Source organism: Uloborus diversus, chromosome 1 (genome assembly GCF_026930045.1).
Source record: "Uloborus diversus isolate 005 chromosome 1, Udiv.v.3.1, whole genome shotgun sequence".
Taxonomy (NCBI): Eukaryota; Metazoa; Arthropoda; class Arachnida; order Araneae; family Uloboridae; genus Uloborus; species Uloborus diversus.
This window is the reverse complement of record NC_072731.1, coordinates 209,343,571-209,370,802: the sequence shown is the minus strand read 5'-3', so window position 1 is coordinate 209,370,802 and position 27,232 is coordinate 209,343,571. Positions and strand designations below refer to the sequence as shown.

The following is a 27,232-nucleotide window of genomic DNA, read 5'->3' as shown; positions in this document are numbered from 1 at the left end:
GTATAATTTTTTAAGTTTTGTTTCCCCGACTGCATTTTTTAATACTAATGTCTGTATGGTTTAATGTGAAATCACTGAATATTCAGAAAAATGATTCCCACAGTGATATTCTTCCTGCAAGATTTTCCATAGTATTTTACTGATATCAAATACATTGCAAATACACACATAGCGCATTTTTCTAAAACAGAATAGGCATAAATAAATGAATAAATAAATACACACACACATACATACATACATATTCTTGTTTATTAAGGCTAAAAATAATAAAGTATATGAATATTCACTTTTAATTGCATTTAATTTGCTATAAAAAACTAATCAGCACTAGTTAAAATTGGAAACCACTTGTACACCGAATTTTGCTCACTTTTCCTTTTTTGTAAAACTTTTGAATGCCTACAAAAAAAAGTGTTCGTCCACAAATAGACAGGAATGTTAAATGTAATAGAAATGCATCTACTACAGACTGATTTTCAAACAATTGTCAAAATCTGGTCATCACTTCTTAAAATGCTTAAATCTACCGAAATCCAAATAAAAAATTTTCATACAATACCCAATATGCTTTTGACATAGAATGAAGTAAAAAGACCATTGTAAGAAAATTGAAGAATACATTTGATTTAAAACGAGAAAGGTTACAGAACGTACCTGAAGGATCTCTTTCACTCTCTGAGCGAATATAGTCGCCTGATGGCATACCTGAGTCAGATCTGTAAGTCATTTCCTGCAAAAGAAAAATGAAACTCTTATATCTTAGATTGTCATCAAAGGATAACTAAGAACAGGGCACAGTGAATGGGGTTGGTGTCACCTATAAAAAAAACCCTTGCTTTCATGCCTGATTGCCAGTTCAATTATGAATATATAATATAATTGATTTGTTTACATATTTATTTTTCACAAGTACTTACACCATCAGCGCCGTGTCCAAGGGGAGGGTTTTAGGGGTTAAACCCCTCCCTTGGGGAAAAAATAAGCAAAATGAAGAAAATGTATATTTGACTTAAATTTACTTTAATGAGAAAGTTTGCGTTCAGCGTTTTTATTTTATTTTAATTTTCTCTCTGAAGTTTTTTTGCGATTTACAACTGCTAAAGCCTTACAAACTGATGTAATATTTCGGAAAAAGTATGGCGGACGAACCGCTGAATGATCTACCAATGCAAAGAAAGAATATTGCTTAATGTAATGAGCTTATGGTGAATTTGGCATATGTTACATCTATAAGGAGGCATTAGTGATTGTGCTTGTCTATGTAATTTGCATCTGCAAAGAGCTCTTTCTTGTTTAGTTTATTAAGCATTATTTCAGAACATAACAACCTGATATACATTCTACATTATAAGAGAATTTGTGAAGAGTTTTTAATACTCATTGCAATATACTACATAGTAAACAGATTTAATTTAAAAGAAGCAAGCAAAGTTTGATTAAAGCGAATCTGTGAAACGAAGGAATACTTTGGTAACTTGTACAGTTAGAGGAAATAAGGAAGTAAGGACGGCTTCAAGAATACAGCAGTCCTTACAGGTGATAAACGCCATACTGGGATCGGCAATTTGTTGTAAAACTAAAAGCTTTAAGGGGGTTGAATTCCCCCCCCCCCTACTGGTAAGATTAAAACCCCTCCCTTTATGAAAATCTGGACACGGGCCTGTACACCATGAAAATAACTCTTTGTTTTTCTAACTATAGGAAGTTAATATACAGTTATGTTCAACTGCTTATTCATTAAAAAAAAAAAAAAAAATTGAAAACAGGTTGATTCACATAAAGTGCCCACTTCTTTTCCATGCTACCTTGCTACCTCTTGTCCCTTATGTACCATATTTTGTAGTTTTACTGCTAGAAAAGGCATCAAACAATTTTAAATTTTAAGTTATTGATGGAAACTGAAAAGTTAAATATGATAATGAATAAATAAATACAATGAAAACAATAAAATCAAAATAATAAAACTTTTTTCAAGTGGAAATTAAACACAACTATGTAATATGATAGCAAGTACATAAGTAATCTAATAGAAAATTTGAAGCATACACATTGAACGCATAAAAGCTCATTCTCAGATCATGCAAATTGTGTTCAATTATGGAGGTAACAATACATAATTTATTTCAAAATAGAAAAATATGCAGCAGTTACCTCGCCAGAGTTCCAGTGCTCCCCCCTGGCCTGTTTCAGGGCCTGAAGAATGGAGACTGTGTCCATCTCTTTCTCAGAAGGCTTTAAGTGGTCCAGCTCAATCTGCAGGTACAAGAAAGTGCAGTATAAGTCTGAGAGATGTATTACATATTTTTTGCTTATTGTGGAGCTACAATGTAAAAGTTAAGCACAGAGTCAGATTGATGAAGTTGTAAGGTTGTAATCAAGCAACATAAGATCAATTTGGAACAAAAGCAATCAAAATAGATAGTTAGTATGAAACTAGAAAATTCCCCGTAAAGATATGACGGGTGAAAATTGCTTCGGCATTTGAACGAAGCAATTGCCTGTTTGATGATATTTTGATAGCTGACATTTCAACCCTAACTCCAGTGAGTTAACCCTAAACTCCAGTAGATAGCGTTTATTTAAAACCCCTTTTTGTTTCCTTATTCCCCTGAAATGACACAGTCTTACCAGCATAACAGTTGAGTTACCGGATCCAGTTCAGCAATTATCACAATAAAGCCTTTTCCTGCATGTTAAGCATTACCAAAATATATTATCAAATTATCATGCCATGGCGCAAGTTTCATTGTTGATGATGTCAGGAACATTACTAGATCATTGGCTATTACAGTAGAAGACTGTTATAACGTATACCTTGGGACCAGAGCTTTTGCGTTATACAGGTTTTTTAGATATATAGATCATCTCACAAATTTTGAAACTAATATTCAGAATATACCTATATATTAGCACTTCAGAATGAGTTTTATCTGCAATGAGTACTAAAGCACCAGTATTACAATTGGTTATTCACAAATAAATATGTTTCACAATCAAAATCCTGCACTTCTGCTAGCTTCATGGTTTGCATAACAGCTGCATTTTCAAGAGCCATCTGGTATTTTCTGTTTACTATGAGTACTCATTTTCAATTTAAAAGCTTTGAAATAAGTTGAAAAGATGAGAAACTTTCAAAATTTAATTTGCCTAACAATTTTTATGTTTTCAAAGCAAAACAGAGGGATTTTTGAAACTTCAAAACCTATTGTTTACTTCTGAAAAGTAGCATGGTTTATAGAGAATTGCGTTATACAGGTCCGCGTTATAACGATCTTCTACTGTATATGAAGATGCCAGCAAATATAATTTTAAAGATACAATTGGCATGCTTTTTTTTAGAACAGAAACTATTAAAAACAATTCACTAAATTTCCAGAATTGAAGGACATGTTAGCAACTTATAGCAAAACAAAATAATTATTGCAATTTCGGTTTATTTGATTTTAAAGGGGGGATTCAATATTTTCAACAACACATCCTAAGAAGTTAAAAATTACTGGTTCAGTATTACTAACTTTAAAAATGTGAAAACAAAGTTATCTCCAGCTGCGTATGTTTTATTCCATCAGGTACTTTAACAGGGGTCTAATATGTTATGGTGCAGACTGGCACTGAAATCTTCAGGGGGGGGGAGATGTTTTCAAGGGTATTTTTCCCTTATTTGAGGAGACTCTTCATTTCTGGTGGTTCTCTGATATGTTTGCAAGGGAAGGGGGGGGGGGAGGGCACCACTGAATTTATGGTTTCCTTTTTTCTCTTTATTATTGCAGTCAAAACGATACATATTACAAAAGGTTAGAATCGCAAAGCATGGTGTACAGTTCTTATTGTTTATAAGGATCAGTTATCATAGTCAGTGATGTTCCCATCAATTTTTCTGAAGGTACATTCCCAGTAATTCATTATGCGCAGTATGTGTATGCGATCATATACATAATATGTCATAATATGAAATTTTTTGAAGCTTGAGGGTATACACCATATGTCTAAGAAATGTTTGAGAGTATACGGTGTACATGGAGTATACTCTATGGGAGCACAACTGATTGTAGTAAAAATCACGTTCTTGTCCAATGCTGTTGTATGATGTGAAAAACTGCCATTTTTTGCGGTCACCTTACAATTCAAAAACTATACATTTATGGACTTCAACAGCCAATTTTTTTTAAGAGCAATACATTTTCAACAATCCAATTCAACCTAAGTTTTTACCATTTAACAATTTCTAAAATTTAACATTTCAAAATTGACAGTTTTCCCAGAAAATGTCGTTGTTTGGCTTTAAAAGTATTTTTCCCCACCAAAAGAATAAAAAAATCCCCAGTAAATACAAATGTGACTAGTTCTGGGCTAAGCTAGGCTGGTCCTAGTCAATTTATTAGTCTACAATGAAGGTCAATGACCCTCTTAACGCTATCTACTCCCTTGCTCATTACATCCTCTTCCAATAAGCTATTCCAAGTGCCCACAGGCTTACAGAAATAATAAGTTTTCCTAATTTCCTGGTTAGCCTGAGATTTGAATAGCTTAAAACAATGACCTCTCGACTAATTTTCGGCTCAAAAATTCAACCCATTAACATCTTTCAATTTCATAAATTTAAACAACTGAATCATGCCCCCTCTGAGTCTCCTTTGCTCCAGGGCATACATACAGTCATGAAAAAAAGTTTAAGACCACTTACATAACTAGTATGTTGTGGCCATCACGAAACTTTCTTCTATATTTTTCCTTTTTCTGATCCCTCCCCATGCTTGACGAGGAAGCAATATTCCTAACAAAAACAAAATTACACATGCAAAAACTTGACGACCATCCCAATGTCTGAATTATTGTAAAAACAAAACAAAGAGCGAAAATTGAAAGTTACTTTAAAAGCTTAACTTGAATTAATTACAAATATTTTATTTATTAACAAACATAAGATGGCAACAGTTAAAAATTTTAAATCATTGAGATAATATTTCCTATCATTTCCATACAATTAAAATCACGAGAAATACGCAGACGACAATCTATTACGATTTATCTTTCTTGTTGTTGCATTAATAAAAATATTTTTATTCGCAAAAAAAAAAAAAAATCAACACCTCTTGGAGCGATCGGCGTCAAAATCGAACCAAAGCCTGTTTACATATGGATTCACATATATTCCAAATTTCAACCAGAACGTAGCATTACTTCTTGAGATAGGGTACTCAAAATGGAAAAAAAGAACGGGTGATTGCGCTACCCCCTTTTTAGCTGTTGACACAAAAATAAAATCAGTTCTTATACCCACTAAGGGTTACTTGCCGATAAATTTTTCTTTCATTCCGTTCATTATTTCTTGAGATACAGCAGTCACAATTGACGACAAAAAACGTTCTATAGCTCAACCCCCGTTTGAGTTATTGACACCAAAATTGAATCAGCACCTGTTACTGTTAATACCAACATATGGACCAAATTTTGTTTGATTCCGCCAGTTACTTCCTGAGGAATAGCAAGCACGCGTAACTCGAAAAACGTCCCATTGCTCCACCCCCCTTGGAGGAATTCGCGCCAAAAACTAATGGGCACAAGTTCACATAGGGGCACATATGTGTACTAAATTTCGTTCGATTTCATGCGGTAGTTTTTGTTGTAGAGCGGCCACAAAAAACTGGTCACACACAGACGTGACACACATACATACACACACACACACATACATACATACACACACACACACATACACACACACACACACACAGAGACAGACAGACATTTTCCAAAAATGGTCGAAATGGACTCAGCACACCTCAAAACGTTCGAATCCGTCAAAATTCGAAATTCGAAAATTTGCACGAATCCAATACTTTCTTCTATATATTAGATATAGAAGAAAGTAAAAATCAGATAATAAACCAAAATGTTTAGTCAAACGTCTTGAAAGAATAGTACTTGCACTAATGTTGGTACCTTTTGCAGACAGAGCCACTCTAATTCTATTGCAGGAGGTTGTTGGACATTGAGTGACCATCCTTCATATCACACGATTATCATGTGCACTAGTTTTTCTTGGGCGATCGTTTCTCTTAACCGTCTCTTAACCAATTAAGAGCACGGACTGTTTGAAGTAACATAAGAACATACATGGCGTATTCCATATGCCAGCATTTTTTAAAGCTTAACTATCAATTTTAAATTCTTCAAATTATCAAAATTCAATCAATTTATCAAAAATTTTTTATTTCATTCTTTTTAGTGTAAATGTAGATATTTCAGCAAAAGTAAGAAGTTACCATCACAAAACTTTACCTTGTTTTTTTATAAAAAATGCTCCGTACTAAGAAACAAAAAATTATAAGCATGCCTTAAACTTTAAACGAATGGCACTAAAAATTTATCTTTGTTCCTCTCTGGAATTCATTTGTGCGTTAATTTAATTATAACCATTTAAAGATCCCTAACTAATTTGCATTTCACAGCATACCAGTTGCTTGTGAAGGCTAAGCAGATCCTGATCATTGCATCACCTCACTTCCAGGTTAGCTTTACCACCACTATGGAGCGATGATACTGAAGAAACTTGATGCCTGCTTCAGAAAGGCCTTTATTCAAATTTATTATCACAATTGTAGGAGCCCAGATCGGGGCGCCCTAACAACAGATTGCCTTGGGATGGCTGGAGCAGCCGGCGCCACCGGGAATCAACATATCCCACGAGTCTGCGCGACGAGCGGGAAAAAGAGCCAAGAGAACGAAATGAACGGACGCGCTGGAAAGCCGCCTGAATAGTTCGCTGTGAAATGCCGTAGTTGATAATGTAGAATTGATCTTTGATTTCATAATTGTAAATAGCTGTTGTATATAGGTTCTAGTATTAATTAAAATTTCGTTATGAGTGCAAATTGGAATCGTTCGTTGAGTGACAGGGTCTTTAGTGTCAAGATCAGAACCCATCGGATCCTACACAATTACTATTAATGTTACTGTTATATGGTACCAAACTTTTATAACAATGGGTTTCATATCATTTTAATCATTTAATAGGGAAATTGCATGAAATTTACTGCTTTTTGCCCATAACTTTTTTTCTTAAGAACAAATATGGTCAAACAAAGTAATGGGACCTAAGTTGAGCCATCCTCTATCCATTAAAAAAAGAATCATCAAAATCGGTTCACTAGGTGAGACGTTGTGAGCGGACAATAAAAAACAAACAAAAAAAAAACATACATACGGTATGAACTGATAACTGCATCCTTTTTGAAGTTGGTTAAAAAATAAATAAATAGAAAATGTATACATAAAAATGATATTTTAGTTACTCAGACAACTTGTTGGCTTTTTTTGAACAATTATTGCAGCTCCCACAATCATATGTTGTTATTTGTAAATGCTTTTTGCATACAAAATTGGAACCTTCAGAAATGGTTTCTATAAGAAATATTAAAAAAGAACAAGAGAAATAGGCAATTTTTGACTTTAAACACAAATATGTCACTGAACGGACCTTGGAAAAAGAGTAAATACTGGCCAGGTGTTGGTCAAGTGACTAATCTAAAATTTACAGATGCTTTCTCGCTGAGTGGCATACTCAGTGCACCGTCCGTGTTCTTAAAGGTTAAGATCCATATAATTTCCTGCAATTTTTAATTTACTGACAGATTGATAGACAGCTGTCTTGCTGACATTCAATTTCAAACTTATTTTACGTTCAGAAAATCCAACTTCATGCAGAATCACTATTTTTTGCCTGTTTTTCTACAATAAGTGAAGATTTTTTTACCCATTACAACAATTAAACAACAACACTGTATATGCAAAATCCTATAACAAACTATTGATAAGCGAGACAGGCATGTTTATTTATAGCAGCAGAAAGTGTCTGATGCAATCAACGCATGAGATGATGCGATCATGCGGGGAAATGATGCAATCTGTCATAATACCGGAAAATGACTATGGTCTTAAACTTTTGCTGGCGACTGTAGTAAGACTTTCAAGTCTGGTCTTATAACCTAAGTCTAGAAACCCCCTTACTAGCCTATTAGTTCTTCTTTAAGCCCGTTCCAATAAAGAAATATCTTTCTTGAGAAAAGGAGACCAACACACTAAACTCTTTTTTTATTGATTGTTCATTTCAATTGGCTTAAATGGGAGAAAGGGTTAAACTCCATGAGTTATGGCCCAGCAAGCACAAACCAGGAAGAATTTCAGAAGGCTTGACAGCTCCCTCCCCCCCCCCCATTTGGCCAAAGAAAACAAATTTGAATAAATCTACAAGCAGCAATCCGGTAGATATAAAGTGAAACATTGGAACCAACCACTCATAAACTTACCTCAGCCGCTCTTGACCCAAAGAGAAGGAGCATTTGTGGTCTGTAATCGACATTGAAGGTGAGGGGGTTGTGCTGTAGATTCAGTACCTCCAGGCAGGGGAGCCCATTTAGATGGGATACTTCGGAGAATGAGGATATCAAGTTGTTTTGGAGCCGCAGGTGAGTGATGGAAAACAGCTTTGACAAACCTGAATTAAATGGATTTAAATTGAAATTCGAATAATTTTTCTGATGATGAATTCAATGGTCACCAATTTTACACATTTCAATTAAAATTGCCGAATTAATTTAAAGTAAAATACATTTGTTGATTTACAAGAAAAGGAAATGACAAAGACTTCAACTGTATTTAATGTTATAACCAATAATGATTTTATTGCTTGATTATAAGACAATTATTATTTTTTTTTTTCAGCTTTCAGTTTAACATTAACAATATATATTAACTTCATTTGACAGAAATGTCATTTGCTTGAATACAAATTAAGATTTTAGCTGATCAGTAATTAATAATTTGTTCGATTATTTATTGGGATTTGATGAAATTTCAACTCAATGACTTTTATTAAGCACTAGCTTACTACCCGGCGCTGCATGGGTGCTTCTCAATGCAACATATCTTTTAGATAATTAAATGGAGGAATTCTATCTAAATGACAGTAAAAACCTGCATTCACACCACTCTAGGCTCAAATTTTCAAGACTGTTAATAGCACAGAAAGTTGAGCATTTGCAGAAAAAATAGCAACAAGTAAAAACGAAAAAGCATGAGGCATGTTATCGGGGTTATGTCAACAATGTTCTTTGGTTCTGTCGTGTCCACTGGCACATTGTCTGCGGTTGAAACAGACGGGCGGTACATCCATTGCCTCAATGCAGAGACAAATGATTGTCTTGCATATCTTGTGGGACAACCTTTTACTTGGTGCTTCGAATACGAAAACCGTTGTGCTGTGTTTGAAGGTTTTGTATACCTCAAGACATTAAGGCATGTTGTAGTACTCTTCACATACATTTTATTCTGGAAAAAAAAATCATGGAATGTCTTCCTAGAAAGAGTCGTGAGTAAAATTCAATGGCTTTTATCAGTTACAAATATATGCAAAATATGACACTGTTACAATATTTTCAGATATAAAAATCATCCTCAATAGCCCAAAAGCTAAACAGATAGTCCACTGTACAGAAAATAAGGAATCCGGTCATTGTTATTAATAGACGTTAACGTTCCGTTTCACAGATTTTCTGGCGGTGTTTTTACTTTCACGGTTTCACGTGTTAGGTAGACTCATTTTATAAGTTTTTGTAAGTGTTCAGGTATGCAAGCACATTCCGTAGAAAACTGTCACTTAGTATAAATAATTTCACAAAATGTGTCTGTTTGCCCTTTCCGTGTAGATTTAGTAGCATGCCATGTAGTAAAATTGGATAAGTGTAAGCTGCATAAAAAGACGTACATCAACTACGTTTTATTTTCTTATATTCATGTCAAATTTCTATTTTCGTAGGCGAAAATGACAGTTAGACATTAATATTGGTTTCTTACAACGATTCAAAATTTGTCGATTAAAATTTTATTTCCAATTTTTAAAACCTCACACTTTTGCCATAAATGTTGTACATGATAACTCAAACTGATGCAGGTAGTAAGAGCACTTATTTAAGTTTGCTGCTCTAAAGTATTCCTTTGAGAATATCGAAATTTTAATTTACATAGGCACAGTCGTAATGAGGGGTAGGAATGATTCCACTGAATAATAGTTACCATAGATATAGTTACAGTTATTATTTTAAGTTACATTAAGCATTAAAAATGGAGTACGTGAACACGAACTTATGGAATGAACCATATAAATCCCGTCAATTGAACTGCCTTATAGAGACAGAAATAGGCGAACACATTTTGGTCACTATCTGCGTATTTTTTTTAAAAATTATTTGCAGGTCATGAAATTAAAAGAAAGAAAAAAACCGTCTTGTTTCTACTTACAACTGTATATTAGACAATTTTTTGTTTATGTTTTACAAAAGCTTGTTGCACATTCTGTTCCCCATATCCGCAGCTTCAAAACGAAGGAAATGTATTTCCACGTTTAGAAACGTAATCCAAACACTAAAAAGTTACATTATTCAAAAATTTTTAATTTGTAAATTTAACTCAAATCTTGCTCCTAAATACAATTCTTAGTCCCCATTCCAGCAGCAAAATGAAATACATTTTTGAGTGAACCTAACCTTAAGCATGCAACACAAAGCTATCTGTATGGGAAATAGGTAATTTTCACATGCATTTAAAGTCCTTGATCGCCTGTCCTTCTGACTTATTGATTGTGATACAGAACTTAAGTCTTACTGGAGATTTTAATTTCTTGAAGTTTAAAGAATGATGTATTGCGATTAGTGGTTATACGTGAGATACAAATTGTTTCACCTTATCCCTCCACTGTGAACAGAGTTGCTTCTATAACACTGATACGTATCCTTTTTTATCTTACACCATTTTTTCAATGACGGTTGAATTACTTAGTGGTAGTTACAAACACTAATATTTTTCAATTGTTTACAATAAAAGTTATCGAACTGAGAGTCTTGGAATTGGAAATGGAGTTTTGCTCAACTAATTTCACGATGAAGACCAAAAAGAAAAAACTTTATAATGTGGTGTAATATTTCATCATGCCCATTTCAGTAGCAATCTCTTAGTGTCAAAAGTTGCATCATACCCACTAACTGGTTTAAAATTATTGCTAGTCAGCGAAGATGCTCCATCAGGTGTACTATTGCTTCGAGCGTTAAAGTAACATAAAATTTTAAACGATTAAGAAATTTGTTTACATAAAAATGGAGACAGTTTATGCATTTTAAAAGTTTAAATTTAAATTAATATTTCTTTGCATTTTTTCAAACTTTACACTTTTATCCTTCCAAAACTTTTAATTCCGCCGTATTACATTTCCGTGTGGTTTCGGGTCTGAAGGTGCACAGTCTTTTATTTCACCAGACATTAGCAATCCATAGTATGGTAGTTTATGTACATGTAATGAACCCCATGACTATCCCCCTCCCCTTTGAAAGATAAATTCAATCTACACTACTATGCACAAAAATGATTTTTTTGCAATTCATTAGCCCTATTAGTACTTTTACCCCTTTTTCTTTGATAACCTGGAGCGATTGCGGTGAAACTTAGGTGAACCGAATTAGGTAAATCATGGAATAGTATAAATAACATATACATATTGATTTGTTTAAGGATAATACAATATTAAATTAAATTTCCGTTGCAAGGATGTCGTTTTAGTATAAGTTTAGTATTCTAATGCTAAAACTGTTGAAGATTGTACTTCGATAATTGAATGCCTTTTTTAATACCTATCTCATTTTGGTATTTTCTGTGCTGGTTATGCAGAAAATACAGATCAAAATTTCGTTTATTGTTACGGTATTATTACTTGAAAACTTATTAGCGAAATGCGCAAGCAATAAAGAACTGACGGTGTTTCAATGCATCCCCATGTCTTTTCCGGGTGCAATTTAAGAACTACTGAAAAACAGCATTTCTTTTTCGTTCGGCTTTCTTTCCAAACATGCTTTACACTTGTCGCTAATCGACATTAACAACCATGGTTGAGGATACTTTTTGTGTTGATTGCATTTAAAATATCTCCTGGTGGCTATATGTTGCTATCCATTTTCATTTGCTTTGAACCAAGGTTCACAAGTTTAACGATTACAGTTAAACTTTGAAGAAACTTCCTCTAGGGCAGTTTTTTACGGGCCTTTCATGTAGACATAATTCATAACTATACAAAAATTCAATCGTGCAGAATAGAGCAATTTTATGACTCAAAATATGAAATTAGACCTCTTTGGGTGTTTTTAAAATTCCAAAAACCCATCTATATAAATTCCTGAGCAACAATTTACCTTTGTGCCAAATTTGGAAGAAATCCGACGAAAACTGTGGATTTGTATAAGGAACATACATACACACATACCCACACAACCACAAACATACATCCATTTTTATATATAGTATAGATAATGAAAGTTTATCCATCCATATAATGATGGTGACTTTCAAAAAAGCGTAGCATAATTAAAAACACTGCTTTTAAGTAAAAAAAGACAATTGATTACTATTTGATCTCTTTTAGTCCATTTAATGTGGATTGATTTAATAAAATCCTAGACTTCATTGAACGTTAGCAGATGCGTCAATACATGTTTATTAAATGGTCTTTCTCACAGATATCTGAATTTAATAAAAACAATACATGAATATACAATGCATAAACTTTTGCTTATAAGATTGTTGTCTGGTTTCTTTCAAACCACTTCTTCGTCTTCAGATAATTTTTCAGAGAATTGTTGAAAAAAATATGTTTGCTCGACAGAGAGAAATAAAATTGAAATTTATTTAATTTTCAGTGCAATGTCATCTAAATGCCTTTCTATCACTGGTCTCAACTTTCCTAAAAATGTTTGTTGAAAATGCTTCAAATAAACATGATTTAAATGATTTCCAATGGTGATAGTTTTGTTGAGAAGCTCCATGTTTTTTTTCTTTTTGCCTGGTGTAACACATGTTAAAATAATGGCAGTGCTCATTGAAATCAGGTAAATCATTAAAATATATTCAGAAATGTATTTTATGCTTTCATAAAATGTAATCTATCTTTAATCTCATAGATTAAAACCCAAAATTATGTATCTATCTATGTATGTCACTCTAACTTGTGTGCGCCATAGAATTGACCATGGAACCAGGTATTCTTATATTTATAATATTTTGGACATCATGTTAGGTAGTTTTTGTTTTTCTAGGACTTTAACTAACGGATAGATTAATTAAAGCATCAATTCTTAAAGACATGTCTATCGTCCGTTATTGGAAGCGTACCAGTTTCCTTTACTCAGACCTACTCCCCCAAAGCTGCTTCTCACATCTACAAAATTATGGCCTCTTTTTCCTGTGGCTGAGTTCATAGCTTGTACTACACGGTCCAACATCTACCGCTGTCTATGAACAGGAATTTTGTCAAATTCATACTCATATATTTTCTATTATTACAATTTTTATTTAGAATTTGCTCTTATGGAGCCAGTTCTGCTCACGCAAGGGATACAAGGAAGGGGCTATGGGGGCAATCGCCCCTCCCTTGAGGGTCCCGACACAGCATTTTTTCCAAATTAAGGTCCTAAAACGAAAGTGTAGGCCGTCTTTGATATGACGTTAAGGAAAGAAATCGGGTTCTAATCTCCCTCTTGGAAACTTTTTGGAATCGAAATTTCAAAAAGTCAATTTTAGATGATTTTTGGTGATGTTAGGAGAAGGAGTTTAGAGGCTTTCCACTGGGCATTTTTAAAAATTTAAGTCTTAAAAACTCCATTGTAAACATCTCAGGTAGTGATTGTTAGGGGAAGGAATGGGTTCAGTGACTTTCTAAAGAAATTTTTGGCACCTAAAGTTTCAAAAAGAGCAACATTAGATGACTTTTCGATGATGCTGGAGAGAATAGAAATTTCACGAAATTAAATTCATAAAATGCAATTTTAGAATACCACAAAAACAGGCTGAAATGGGTTTGAAGATCTCCTTGGCTAAATCTCTATATTGTTTCAAATAAATATTATGTTGCACCACCCCTCCCCCTCTAGCAGGTGTAAATCAGATTCATAGTAAGAGGTCAGGTAAAAATACAATCACCCCCACCTTGAGCTATTTCTGAATCCGTCCATATGCTTACGTTGATGGAACTACTAGTTTTAAAACTTTATAAAACTGAAACAAGGACCAAGATAGATAAAGTTACCAACCTTGCAGCTGTTTTATCTTGTTGGCAGAGAAATCAAGTGTGTGAATGTTTCCCAGGCGTGTGTGCAAGGAGCTCAGGTCGGAGATGTGATTGTGGGAGAGATTCAAAGTTGTCAGCCTCGATAGTGTCTCCAGGTTCTCGATTACAGTAATCTCATTGTAGCTCAGATCTAGGTGCTCTACAGCTGACAGTAGTTTCTAAATATGAAGGAGAGGTTATATTTTCATCAATTACACAAAATGAAGCTGTAGCTGTATCTTAATGTCATAGCAACAAAATATGTATCCCCCTCCCCGACTCCTTAGTACTTTAAAATGAGTTTCTGCTTGTTCCTATTCCCAATGCTTGGCAGACTTTGGGCAGACTTTTGCAAATTCAAAATGTCTTTGAAAGATGTAGCACTAAACTCTGTTCCACCCAAACTTGGTAGCACAGGGAAAGGTACAAAATGTGCTACTTTGGGTCAGGAAGTTGTTCTTGTACAGCAGGAGATTCAATCGGGTATAAATTAACAAAAGATAAGAAAAAAAAGAGAATTCATTTGATGCATATACTTGAAGTTAATAGCTGTAAAATACATTTAATTTAGAATTATTTGATTGTGAAAGGGAAATAAATTAAAGTGCCAAAACATCAGCGGCACGAATTTTGCCACAGCAAAGTATAGAAATGTAAAATTTCAACTTTTGAAGTAGTGGAAAAAAAAAATCCGTTTTTTTTCTAGAAAAATTGGGAAAAATTGATTTTTTTTACGAGTAAAAATAGGGTTTCTTAGTAGTACTGTTTTTCTTATGACATACAAAGGGTTAAGCATTCAAAAATGTATGCAATCCACACATCTTTTTCTGCTTGACAGAAAGACACGCACAGGTAAGTTCAATTAGAAAAAAATAAGCCTTTTTGCTTTAAAACTAGGAACTTTCTTGGTCAAATACCAGGAATAAGTCAAATCGTCGTTCAACCAATAATTGTGGGTAAGGTGTGTCTAATCATAACAATTGCATTTTCTACTTTAGATTGCCTTTGAAACTTGAAATAATAATAGTAATTATTGACTTTCAAACATGACTGATATTTTTTGAAAAAAAAAAATAATAAGGATGATTTTCTTGCAACCTAACTGCACTATTTGAAAATGAGAGCTAATGAGTTCTGATTTTTTCCAGTCCAGTCTTAGTCCAAATCAAAACTAAATTGATCTTTCTTTATCCCTCCAACAAAAACCCCAAACCAAAACTGCGTAATGGTTTTTAAAGCTGAAAAAAAATTTAAGCGGGAGTTTCAGTTAAGTAAGAAAACTAGACAGCTGTGCTAAGCACAGTAGTAAAAGTCGTCATACCTGCACTTTTGAACAAAAATGAGTTATTCTAACCTAGTTGATCTCTGTTTCGTATTTTACTTAATAAATAAAATATTTTAGGGTCAGTTGATGGGGGACTGTTAAAAAAAAATCTGAACAAAAGAAAAAAGTCATCTGAATCAAATATATGGATGAGCCAAACTTTAAAACGCAATATCTCAGTTTGAGCTCAACTGAAGATTCTACTTTTGTGCTTAGCACAACAGTTATACATTTGATTCGAACAGTCAGATGATGAACCAAGCTTATCTTACAATCATCCCCCAAAACACACGCATTTCGGTGCTTCGAGGAACCCCCTGGGTCATTCCATGTCAAACCAACACAATTTAGGGAGATTTTCAGATTTGATGTCTCAGATTTTCATGATTTTTGGTTTGCAGATATATATCATAGACTTATGAAAAAATACCAAATTTCAGTTATGTAGCACAATTATTTTTGAAGTTATAAATTTTTAAAAATTGAATTTTTTTTTGAAAAAAGTTCATATTTTGGCACCTTTAGATGCCTACAGGCTGGCAACCAGTGATGATATGAACCTGGGAGTGGTCTCATTTTAAAGCTGTTGAATGGGGCTTTAAAATGATATGCCACAATTTAGGAGTTACAATTAAATTTAAATATTTTAAAAAGTGGGAATTTTAAAATTAAAAAAAAAAATCCAAAAGTAGTTTGTTGCATCAAAAAACATATAGCAAAATTCTATCATGGGATCTCAATGGAATCAGGAGGTACAGAGCTTCAGAAATATACATGTTTTGCAAATAATGTACCAAATTAGCAAAATTTTATTTTTTAATAACTAATTTGTCCATGCAGTGTGCAAGACACTATTAAATTAATAAACCACAATGATTACATTATAGTACCACGTCTGGAAACCACTCTTTGAAAGAAACCTAAAGCTGATTGGCCCAAGTGTACCAAGAAATCTTTTTTTACTCAGATAAAATGGGGATTTCCCTCAGGGGGAAACCCATTTTGTAAGATGGAAGATCAGGGCCGATCCTAGCAGGTGTGCAGGGTGTGCACTGCACACGGGCGGCCAATGCAAGGGGCGGCTGCAGGCCGCATCACATAGTTCTTATGATCAAGCAAAACTCATCAGGAATTTCTCACAAGATAACTAAGTCGAATAAATATGCTGTATGAAAATGTTCAATTATAAAAGCATGTGTCGATTTCCCGACAGCATAGCATAGTTTAAGAAAAATAGAATGTTAGGAAACATTGTGTTGGTTCATTGTCCATTAGTATCTGCTATTAACACACATGCTTCATTTGGTTGCAAAATTTCTGACAGAACCGGTAATCAGGCATGGATACAGGAGAGAGGAAATAAGGAAAATGTGCCCCTCCTGAACAGGAAAGGGTGCCTTCTAAAAGGAGCACCAAGAGCGGCCATTAATGTTTACCCCCCAAGCTTTTACAGAACAGACCTAAACAATGAAGACATATTTTATTTATACATAAAAAAGCTATGCTGATTCGATACTATCGCAAGCATTTCAAACAACAAAATCTGTGTTCAATAATCATGGATGCGTGGAGAGAAAGTGGAAAATTGCAATTCCCCTTAGAGTCAAACATATATGAATGACGAACTAAAGTTTTGTAATTTTACCCCTTTACGGCAATTTTTCTAATTAAAATCGCAAATGAACTGCCCCGTTTCAGATCAGGTAGGAAGATAGGGCTCTTGCCCCAGGAAGCAAATTTAAATGTAGCCCCAAAACGAAGATCCAAAAGAATACCATGACCTCCTTGACGAAACTAAAGACGGCTTAAAATTGCGTTTCTAGGACTTTAATTTCGGAAAATTTCGCTGGTTGAATTATCAATCTTAAGGACCCAATTAAGTCTCTGATTCACCCCTTCCACCTTAACTTTAACAAACATAGCCTAAAAATGTTGGCTCCAAAATCCAAAATGTGGATTCAGAGGACAGCACTTCCTAATGTCATCAAAAATTGCTTAATGACTTTTTTCGGATTTCTTTTTCGAAATTTTTGCGATGGAGGGCCTTGAAATCCATTCGCAAACATTACTACCAAAGACAGTCTCAAAATTAGCGTCTTTAGAGGGGCCCCTAATCCCACCGCCACTTAACGTATTGAAAAACAAACTAAAATTGCATTCTTCAAACATCAGTTTTAAGAACTTTCGGGGAAGGAACCTGGATCCCCCTTTTCTCCAACACAATCATTATACCTCAAAATTTCGTTTTTAGATGATTCCGTGGAGTAAAAAAAAAAAAACAACAGTTCGTGAGGGCACACTGAAACCCCACCCGCTCTTAGTCCCATTGTTATCAAACAAAGCTTAAAATACTATTTTGGGACTTCAATTTCTAAAAAATTCTGGAGGAGAACTGCCAGGCTTATGTAACTTTTTACGGCGCTAGGGCATACCCATCGAGGTACCCCAATCGTCGAGGTGAGGTGGACAACCGTCTATAGTTGTGTTTTTCATATATTAATATCGAAAAATATCCGAAAGATCCGTAGAAGCTTCCAAGTTTTGTTAATGTCACCAAAGATAGTATAAAATTGCTCTTTTAGAAATATCCGCTTAAGAGCTCCAAAACCCTTCCTTTCTGAAAATAGCCTATAATGGATTTTAGTTCCGAAAAATATTTTGCTTCGGAATATTTTCTCGTTTCCCCTATCGTTTTTAAATTTAGCCAAAAATAGGTTTTTCAAACAATAGTGCCGAGAAATTATCGGAAGAAAGCAGCCAGATTTCTACCGTCACCAAAGACAGCTTAAATTTGTTTTAAACTTCAATTTCGAAAACTTTTGCTGGGAGACGATTGAATCTCCCTCCCTCTTGCAACGTTAACAAAGGTAATCCAAAATTGCGTGTTTAAAACTTCATATCGGAAAACTTTCGGAAAAAAGCCGATCCTTCCTAAGCTACGGTCACAAAAAATAGCTTCAAATTGATTTCAATTTTGAAAGAATTTTAGGAAATAACTCCAACATCACTTTTCCCTGAAGTCTCGAAAAAGTTCCTAAAATTGCTATGTTTGACGTCAATTTCGAAAATTTTTCCATGAATATACCCGACCCTTTTATCCTTGCAACCGAACACAACCAAAGATTTACTAAAACTATTTTTCATACGCCAATTTTGATTCTTTTCTCGGAGCAATCCCCCACCGCTTCCCCCTCCTCCGTCCTTCCTCTGATGTCACCGACTATAAAATGCGTTTTTACGACTATAAAATTTTGGTATGTATTACTTTCTTCAAAGATATAAATTGTACCAAAGGAGTTTCTTATTATAAAACTTTTCTTCTTTTCTATAAGTTCATCATTTTTTTTTTCCTTTTTTAAATAAGAACTCGGTACAGAAATTCGAGGAAAGATTTATATAGATGTTAAAGATTAGTCAAAATATGCAAATTACTCTTGAGGGGCGGCACATTAGGTTTTTGCACACGGGCGGCCGACACCCTAGGATCGGCCCTGTGGAAGATGATTCATTAAACAAACAAAACCACTCTTTTATAGCCAGTGTAGCATCAGAGTAGATGGAAGATCTTCGATATTTCCTGTGATATTGTATCTTTAGAACACAACCAATTTCTTGGTCACTGCACTTTTCCTTCTTAATTTCTCACTACAGTTCAGAACCTTTTATCCGGGAACCAAAAAACCGGGGGAAACCAGAAAACCGGCAACCTTTTGCCGATTTTCCCGCCATTTTTTAAAAATACACCTTTTTATGCAATTTTTGAAAAACTAAGCATTTTTTTGAAATATCTAAAAGAATATGAGCGGTTTCTTAATAAATACCATATTACTCATCTATAATTCAGGAAAATGTTTTCAAAAACAAACTTCAGAGGGTTATCCTTAAAGCAGGGTAAAATTTTCGAAATATTTTCTTGAATTAAAGTCTAAAATTTTCGTGTTTTATTCCAACTGAATGAATATTGTCATATTCTAATGCAATATTTTATTGAATAGTCTCTAATTAATGCTGTTTGGAGCGTAAGTGACATAGGAAAAGCGCGGGAAACACCGAAAACCAGATTTGCGAATTTTTTGGATAGTTGATGGTGGAATCTCGAAATCGTTAAACGCAAGACTCATAAATCAAATTTCTGTTGGTATGAACTTAATGCAAAAGCAATAGTCATCAATAACTACCGTAATCGCAAACACCAAACCTTTACAGGAAATCAAAAAAAAAAAAGTGTTCATGAAAACAAATTCTTTCATACATTATAGTAGAAAAATCGCACATTTATATTCAAAAATTTGTTGCTTGCCCTTCCCTTTATTTTCTTTTGTCTTGAAACACGGAAAAGTGGTTTTTTCCTCCCTTTTCAAATTGAATGTGCGGGTCTCAGGTCTTATGGATAACTTTCATAATAAGCATTTCCGAACTGTTTTCTTCTTATTTTAATATGTATTACTTTTTATTATAGTAATTTAAGTTTCATAAACGAACAGCCAATAGTGCTTTTTAGCGATCCAGAAAACCGGGAAATTCAGATATCCGGGACCAAACTTTCCGGATAATCGGTTTTCTATTGTATTTATCAAGTACATGGTGGATACCACTGACAAGATTGTAAAAATGGCTTGTTTTAACCCTTTAATAAACCTAATTACTCCCATGCAAAAAAAGGAAATGAACAGATGCATTGGTCTCTTCCAATGATTGAAATCTCCATGAAATAATTTATTGACCCTAAACGTTACTCATAATATTGGATTTTTAACGGTAAGTGTCTTCAGGGATGCCCACCTGGGGGGGGGGGGCAGTCATGACACCATTGAAATTTGTAGAAAGGTGTTTTGTGGGGTATTTTTCACTTTTTTGAGGGTTCTTGCTCCTTTTGAGGGGGGGGGGGGGTCATAATACTTAGGGGTGCCCACCTGTGGGAGGGTGTTCATGGCACCACTGAAATTTTTAAAGGGGATGTTTTGTGGGATATTTTTCATTTTTGGGGGGAGGGGGTTCATAATATTAAGGGGGTGCGCCCTTGCTCTAAGGGGGTACCCCTAGTGTCTATGTGACCATTCTCCATTAAAAATTGTAAAATAGACACTGCTTGTTTCAATGTGTTGCTTGTTTCATTCAATGAACTATTCAAAATAAAACATACTAAATATGATATTAAAATCTAACAAACTCTTTTTGATAATTTTTTTAAAATTTTAAAATTGCCACTTTTTAAAAAATTTAAATTTTAAAATTTAATTTAAATTTTTTTATTTTTTTGAAATTGCAAACCCTTTTTTGTGGCATATTATATTAAAGCCCCATTTAACAGCTTTAAAATGAGACCACTCCTAGGTATATATCATCACTGGTTGTCAGCCTATAGGCATCCAAAGGTGAGAAAACAGGAAAAATTTTCATAAAAATTTAAATATTTAAAAATTAATAACTTAAAAAATAATTATGCTACATAACTGAAATTTGATATTTTTTCATAAGTCTATGATATGTTACTGCATAACAAAAATCATGAAAATCTGAGACGTCAAGTCTGAATCACTGTGTTGATTTGACATGGAATGACCCCCCTTTTAAATGTAAGCATATGAGACTGTTTCCATGAGTTCATATCTTTTTGCATTGAAAGAATAGTTTCATTGTAATCTCAAAACACTTTGTAATATTTTCTGTTATTTTGACAATTTCATGCTGATTGAATCTGTTTGTAGTATTAGGTGCAATTTATATTTTTTCATCTTGAATCTATTATGTAAAATTTAAACAATCAGTTATAAATAAACTATTTAAAAAAAAAAAAAAAACTTACATCGTTATGTAAGGTTGGCGATGCATCACAATGCAGAAATTCCTACATCGCCCAGCCCTAATAGATGTAAATATACTCTCACCTCTAACATTTCCCCTAATTGATATTATTCAGATAATTTTGTGAAAAAAAAATTTCTTTTTTTGTGTAAAAATTATTAAATGATATTTTATCCCTATGCAAATTATACTATCATACAACGACTTGCATTATCAAAGTTACAGTATTTTAACATACAAAGAAGGGGTGGGGAGAAGGAAATAGCATCAGAATTTAAGTATGAGAAATTTATAGTTTAATCACTTTTTGCTGAAAATTTCAATTAAATATTTCTGAAAAGTAGAAAAAAATCAATTTTTCAATTTTTCTGGAAGGGAGTGAAATTAAACCCCCTCGGAAAAAAACGTTTTTTTTCCCGAAATTTTCCGTTTTTTCCCCGACTGTTTTCATCTCTAGCAAAGACTAAAAGTTAAATTTGGCATGGTGTCCTCAGTGAAACAGCAAACTCCTTGACTCACATGACTTGAGGATCAGAAGAATCCAAAAACGTCATTTGTCATCATCTATCTTAAATGCGCTTCTGCTCATTATGAAAGTATGTCCTTTTCAACAGTTCATTTATTCTGCGGTGAAAAAGTAAAAGGCAGTATCTCCAAATTCTTCTTCTTCTTCTTTTTTTTTTTTTTTTGCATTTTTGCTATCTATTGCACTTTAGCTTTAGTGTGCAAGCTTGCTTATTTGATTTGCCCTAAAAAAAAGCACAAAATGCCTAATTCCAAACTATCATTTTTTAAAATATTTTTTCCAAAAGAAATTTCTTTAAAGGTCTCAAAAACTCATTTCTGTAGACAATGATATACACCTTTCCATGACAGTACAGCTTTAAATTATTATTTCCAAGCAGTTTTACTTTAAAAACAACTTCCTTGAGTAGGAGAAAAAATTTTGATGTGAACAATACAGATTATCTGTATTATCTATGCCGTTTTTGAAACTTATACATTACAATAAAACATCTTTAAGAAAAATGAAAAGTTGTTAAAAGGATCAAATGGTGTCTTTTGTACAAGGAGACTTGATCCTGGGAGGAAAAAGGGTCCCTATAAGCAGTGATGTTCCCATCAATTTTTCTAAGGATATACTCCCAGTAATCCATTATGCACAATATGTGTATGCGATCTCTGTGTGTAATATGTCATAATATGAACATTTTTGAAGCTTGAGGGTATACGCTATGCGTCTAAAAATGTTTGAGAGTATATGTCACATATATGGAGTATACCCTGTGGAAACACCACTGCTTATAAGTGTTTTAAACTCAAGTCCAACATTTATTATTGCAAAAAGGTTATTACTTACTCATAAAAAAGTGAAACATGAAGTGAAAAGTGAGCATGACAAATTTAAAAAGGAAACAAAACGAAACAATAACCATTAAAACTAATATTTAAAAAAAAAAACCTCTGTAATTAAAAAAAAAAATTAACACTTCTAAAGAAATTCATACTTTGTCTTCAATCTTGATCAAGTATATAGTGAGAACTAAGAAATAATTTTTAAAAAGATGTGTTTAAACGCTAAAGTTAGTGACAAGTAAAATTTGTTTTAACATCATCAACAATTAATCTATTTCAAAATTGATACTAATAATAAGCTGAAATTACTGGTTGAAATGAAAAGAGGGGAAAAATATTGATTTCGAATTTCAGAAATGGATTTGGAAAATTAAAGCACCTATAAGCTTAATAGTAGTTTTAACAGTTGTTGTGGCCTTTTTTTTTTTTTTTTAAAGGAAAATGGTCTGTTCAGTCAGGTTTTTAAAAGCTTTTGCTATTAATAGGAGATTTACATTAACTGTAGGCTATATTTTGTAAGGACTGGATGGCATGATACACACAGAAGAAATACATATACATACAAGAAGTTATGTTTATGAATACTTAAGAAATTTTTCTTGACACGTGCAAAGGATTTTTAAAATGAAATTAAAAACTTTTATTTTAATATTGATTTTGGGGTTAATTAGCTTCATGTACTGAATATTACTCAAAGTAAGAAAATTCTTTTGTTTAAAAAAAAAAAAAACTGCCTTTTTTATTGTTTAACAAAGTATCTTGCAGTTTGGGAACATATTATTCTTTTCCCAAATAACATATAAAGTGAGGAACTCACTACAGAAGGATCAATTCCTGTCAGGAAATTGCAACTGAAGTTGGCATGAGTAACACATTCCCAGACGGGCCAACTTTGGGGCTGATCCAACTCAGGAGACCAATGTACAACCCCACACAACAAGAGTGGGGAAAGATGTTGCAAGGATTTGTGCACAATTAGGCTCTTCAAGTGCTTTCTCAAGGTATCTGTGGAAGTCAGGCCCTGCAAGTTGCAGTTCATCATCTGTGAGAGAAAAGGATAACTGAATGTCTCAATGGCAACAATTTCAGGAAATAATACAAGCTGTCTTACATTTTAAAGCAATTGTATTGAGAAATGAATAGGGGCACTCAATATCTGGTATCCGGGGGATTTTTAACTATCCCGTATTGATCCATCCACTGCTGGTGTAAGAATAGACGAAGTAGGGGGATACTGTCTCCTTGCAAAACACCAGTGCATATCCTTGGAATATACTAGTGCATAATTAAATATATATATATATACTAGAGGACCCGACAGACGTTGTTCTGTTCAAACTTTGTAAATTAAAAAGTTAAAAATTTTTTAATAAACTATCAAGTGTTTGAACCATTTTGTTGAAAAAAAATAAGCAAAAAGAAAATGTTTTAAGCTGCTTGGTGTTAGAATGCATATATTTATGAAAACTTAATTTATCTAATGCCCACTGAGCAGTTATTTAATAAACTATTTTTTTTCTCCTGTACTTGATGGTTTGTTTCTTCAGCCATACTCAAAGGATAAAAAGCATAGTCAGATATTAGGTGTAAAAAACTAACTACCCGTCTAGAACAAACGGGAAATCCCGCTGCAACATCCTCCTATATAAAAAATAATAAAACAATCGAAAGGATATGGTTTTAAAAAATAATAAATGTAAAAACAGTTCTCTGAATAAGTGAAAATCACTTATCCCTCCCCCCTCCTGATGTAAAATAAACACATTCTTCAACTAAAATGACTAAAAAAGCTTTAAAAACGAAAAACATTTTTTTTGCAATTTGAAATATTTTGCCAAATAAACAAAAAATACAATAAATTACATTAACAGTAGCTTTAAAATGTAAACAAATGATCACGCAACTCTATTGTTTACAGCCAAAGTCGCCAAGCCACCACGTTACTGTAATCCAGCCGATCAGTGAGCGAAGCCATATCCGACCGATTAGCAGTCCGATCTTTGGAACGAAAACTTTTTAAACTTCATATATTGCCTAGTTTGTTCTTTCCACCAAAGATAAATATCTTCCACTGCACTTATCTTTTATGTACAGAACTACCCTGTTGTAATTTATCTGGACAAAAATAAAATTTGTGTCTTTAAATTCCATCATCTTTTCCTTTAATAATGTACTGATTAGTTTGATAATTCTTAAAATATTCTTGACATTGGTGCCAAAATTCAGATGGATTTGAGCCGAGGGGGAAATTTCGATAATTGAGAATCTGGCGATCTTTATTGGCGTCAATTTTTGGCTCCAGCGGCTGCGCGAGATGTATTTTCCGTTGCAAATATGAACAAAGAGAACAGAAACATCTATTCCCATAGGGTTACTATAAATCAGCAGGGTTACCAAAATAAAATTATTTACGCCAAAAATGCGGCGACCGCGCCAGATTCCCAATTATCGAAATATCCCCAAGCCGAGAAAAATGTTTCTAGGTACGGTACTTTTTGATCATTTGGTTAAGAAAACCAAAAGCGCCGATCCGGTCACATGGTTCAACTACAACGACAGAACACACATTTTGCGTGAACCTTCCAGTACTTTACTTCAAAATATATGACGGGACCTATAAAATCGTTGCTTTCAAGAAATGAAGGTTTCACTTTGTCTCTCTACGATTTATCTATTCTCAACTGACATATCACAGTAGGAAATTTCATTACAAAAAGCAGAGCTGGCTTTCTTATTGTCCTTTGGCAACGGCTTAAATATTTATTTCAGTTATCGCTCAACAATAGGTTAAAATAAATGTTAATCATTTGGGAGATATAACCATCCAATGTTTAAATTAATTAATTAATTAACAAAAACGTGTCTGATTCGATCCATTGCGCTTTGAAACCATGCTTGCCACAACTCAATTACACACAAAAAAATTGATCAAAATCGGTCCAGCCGTTTAAAAGCCTTATTGTGACAAACGTCCGCACAGAAGTTTTTTATATATTAAAATATATATATAAGCAGGGTTGCCAACTGCTACGCATCTTATGGAGTTGCTCTGCAAAAAAGGCAAAACTCTGCAGCTCTGCAAATAAGTTATCTTGCTCCGCATTTCCCAGTCGAACGTTTTCAAGCATGACATAGTGTTTGAAGCTGTTTTATATTTTTATGCTAGTGCTTAAAATGATTATCAAAGCTCAAAAACAATTTTAGATAAGTGGTTTAAATTTTTTTAATTGAATTCTATGCAAAATACTGAGCTGCTCTGCAAAATTTTAAAATGCTCCTCAAAATACCACAGATGCTCCTCAAATTGTTTCCCCAAGGTTGGCAACCCTGAGATAAGATATTAATTTACATCTTTTAACAAATTGTATTTTTATTCTTTGAAATTAATGTAAAATTTTAAGCTGATTATTTAAGTAAATTTTATCGGTATGTTTTTAAAAAAGGAAGCAATGCAGTCGATTTCAATATATATTATTTTAAGTCTTGTATTTTGATTTTTTTTATGTGCATTATTTTTAATTAAAGGAACATTAAAACAAAATTTTTGGCTTCGTGTCATTACAAAACTGAAAATAAAAAACTTCATGAAATAAACAGCTAAATATTGCTAATAAACATGAATTAAAAATTGATGCAGTTTACTTCAAGTGTTTCCAGAAACTTGAAGAAAGAGAGGTCGTAAGAGAGGTTATTAGGAATGATATTGCTGTCCTCAAATTTTTCCCAGCTCCCCGAAATCTTGAGGTGCTTCAGACGAGTGACGAATTCAACTAGATGAGCAATGTCTTGCTTCGGGTTGTTTCCATCTGCAATTCACATTTAAAATAAAATAAAATCTACAAAACAACTATCTCCAAAACAAAAAACAAGCAAAGCACTATTTAAGAAGCAATTTGGATACTGCCTGTGACCAGAATTGCCAGGATTTAGATTTTCCCCAAAATCTAGGGTTTTCATTTGAAGCCTTGAGTTCTACGGATTTTGTTCAAAGTTCTTGGGTTTTGTGTTTATTCAATGAAAAGCTACATTCATTAAATATTTTATTGATAAAACATAATACTTTCACTAAGATATAGTTTTTTGGCAAAGCAATCTAGAATGCACATGCTTACTATTTTTAAAAAGGTTGCATAGGCAAAAAAAAAAAGAAGAAATCTCTGCTCTCGACCTGGATGCTATTTTTCTCGAAATGTTGTTGATTTCTCCTGTCTCGTGTGTACTTCCTGAATAATTGAATCAAGACAAGACATCGACAAAACATTTTTCTTTTCTTACAGTAGACAATTTTTACACCATTTTGCAAGAAATTGATATGAAGAAATAATTGTTGAGAGGTTGATTAAAGCGTGTATTATCACATTTTTTCACTTTATCATTTTTAAGAGTAATAATTGATCAATTATAGCAGCAGCAATTTCAAAAAAAAAAGTGAGTAAGAATTTTTATTTATATGATCCTTGATCTTGAAAATTTTACAAGCTCAAATTTGGGTTTTGCAAAAAATCCTAATGGTGCCTTGCGAGTGACGGACTACATATTCTCGGAGGCATGTGCTGATAGATAGGGATAGGGTTGGGGATATTGACCTATTTATTTTG

At 33.4% G+C, this 27,232-nt stretch overlaps 1 protein-coding gene across 1 annotated transcript in view; it reads right to left on the bottom strand.

Moving 5' to 3' along the window:
* The window catches only part of LOC129224646 (nischarin-like), a 48,380-nt gene that overhangs the window by 6,149 nt on the left and 14,999 nt on the right, over positions 1–27,232 (bottom strand). The window contains exons 6-11 of the mRNA XM_054859132.1: positions 26,277–26,440; positions 23,452–23,676; positions 14,133–14,328; positions 8,313–8,500; positions 2,155–2,256; positions 658–733 (exon numbers count right to left, since the gene is read on the bottom strand). Coding sequence (XP_054715107.1) covers positions 658–733; positions 2,155–2,256; positions 8,313–8,500; positions 14,133–14,328; positions 23,452–23,676; positions 26,277–26,440 — 951 coding nt within the window. The remainder of the gene's footprint in view (positions 1–657; positions 734–2,154; positions 2,257–8,312; positions 8,501–14,132; positions 14,329–23,451; positions 23,677–26,276; positions 26,441–27,232) is intronic.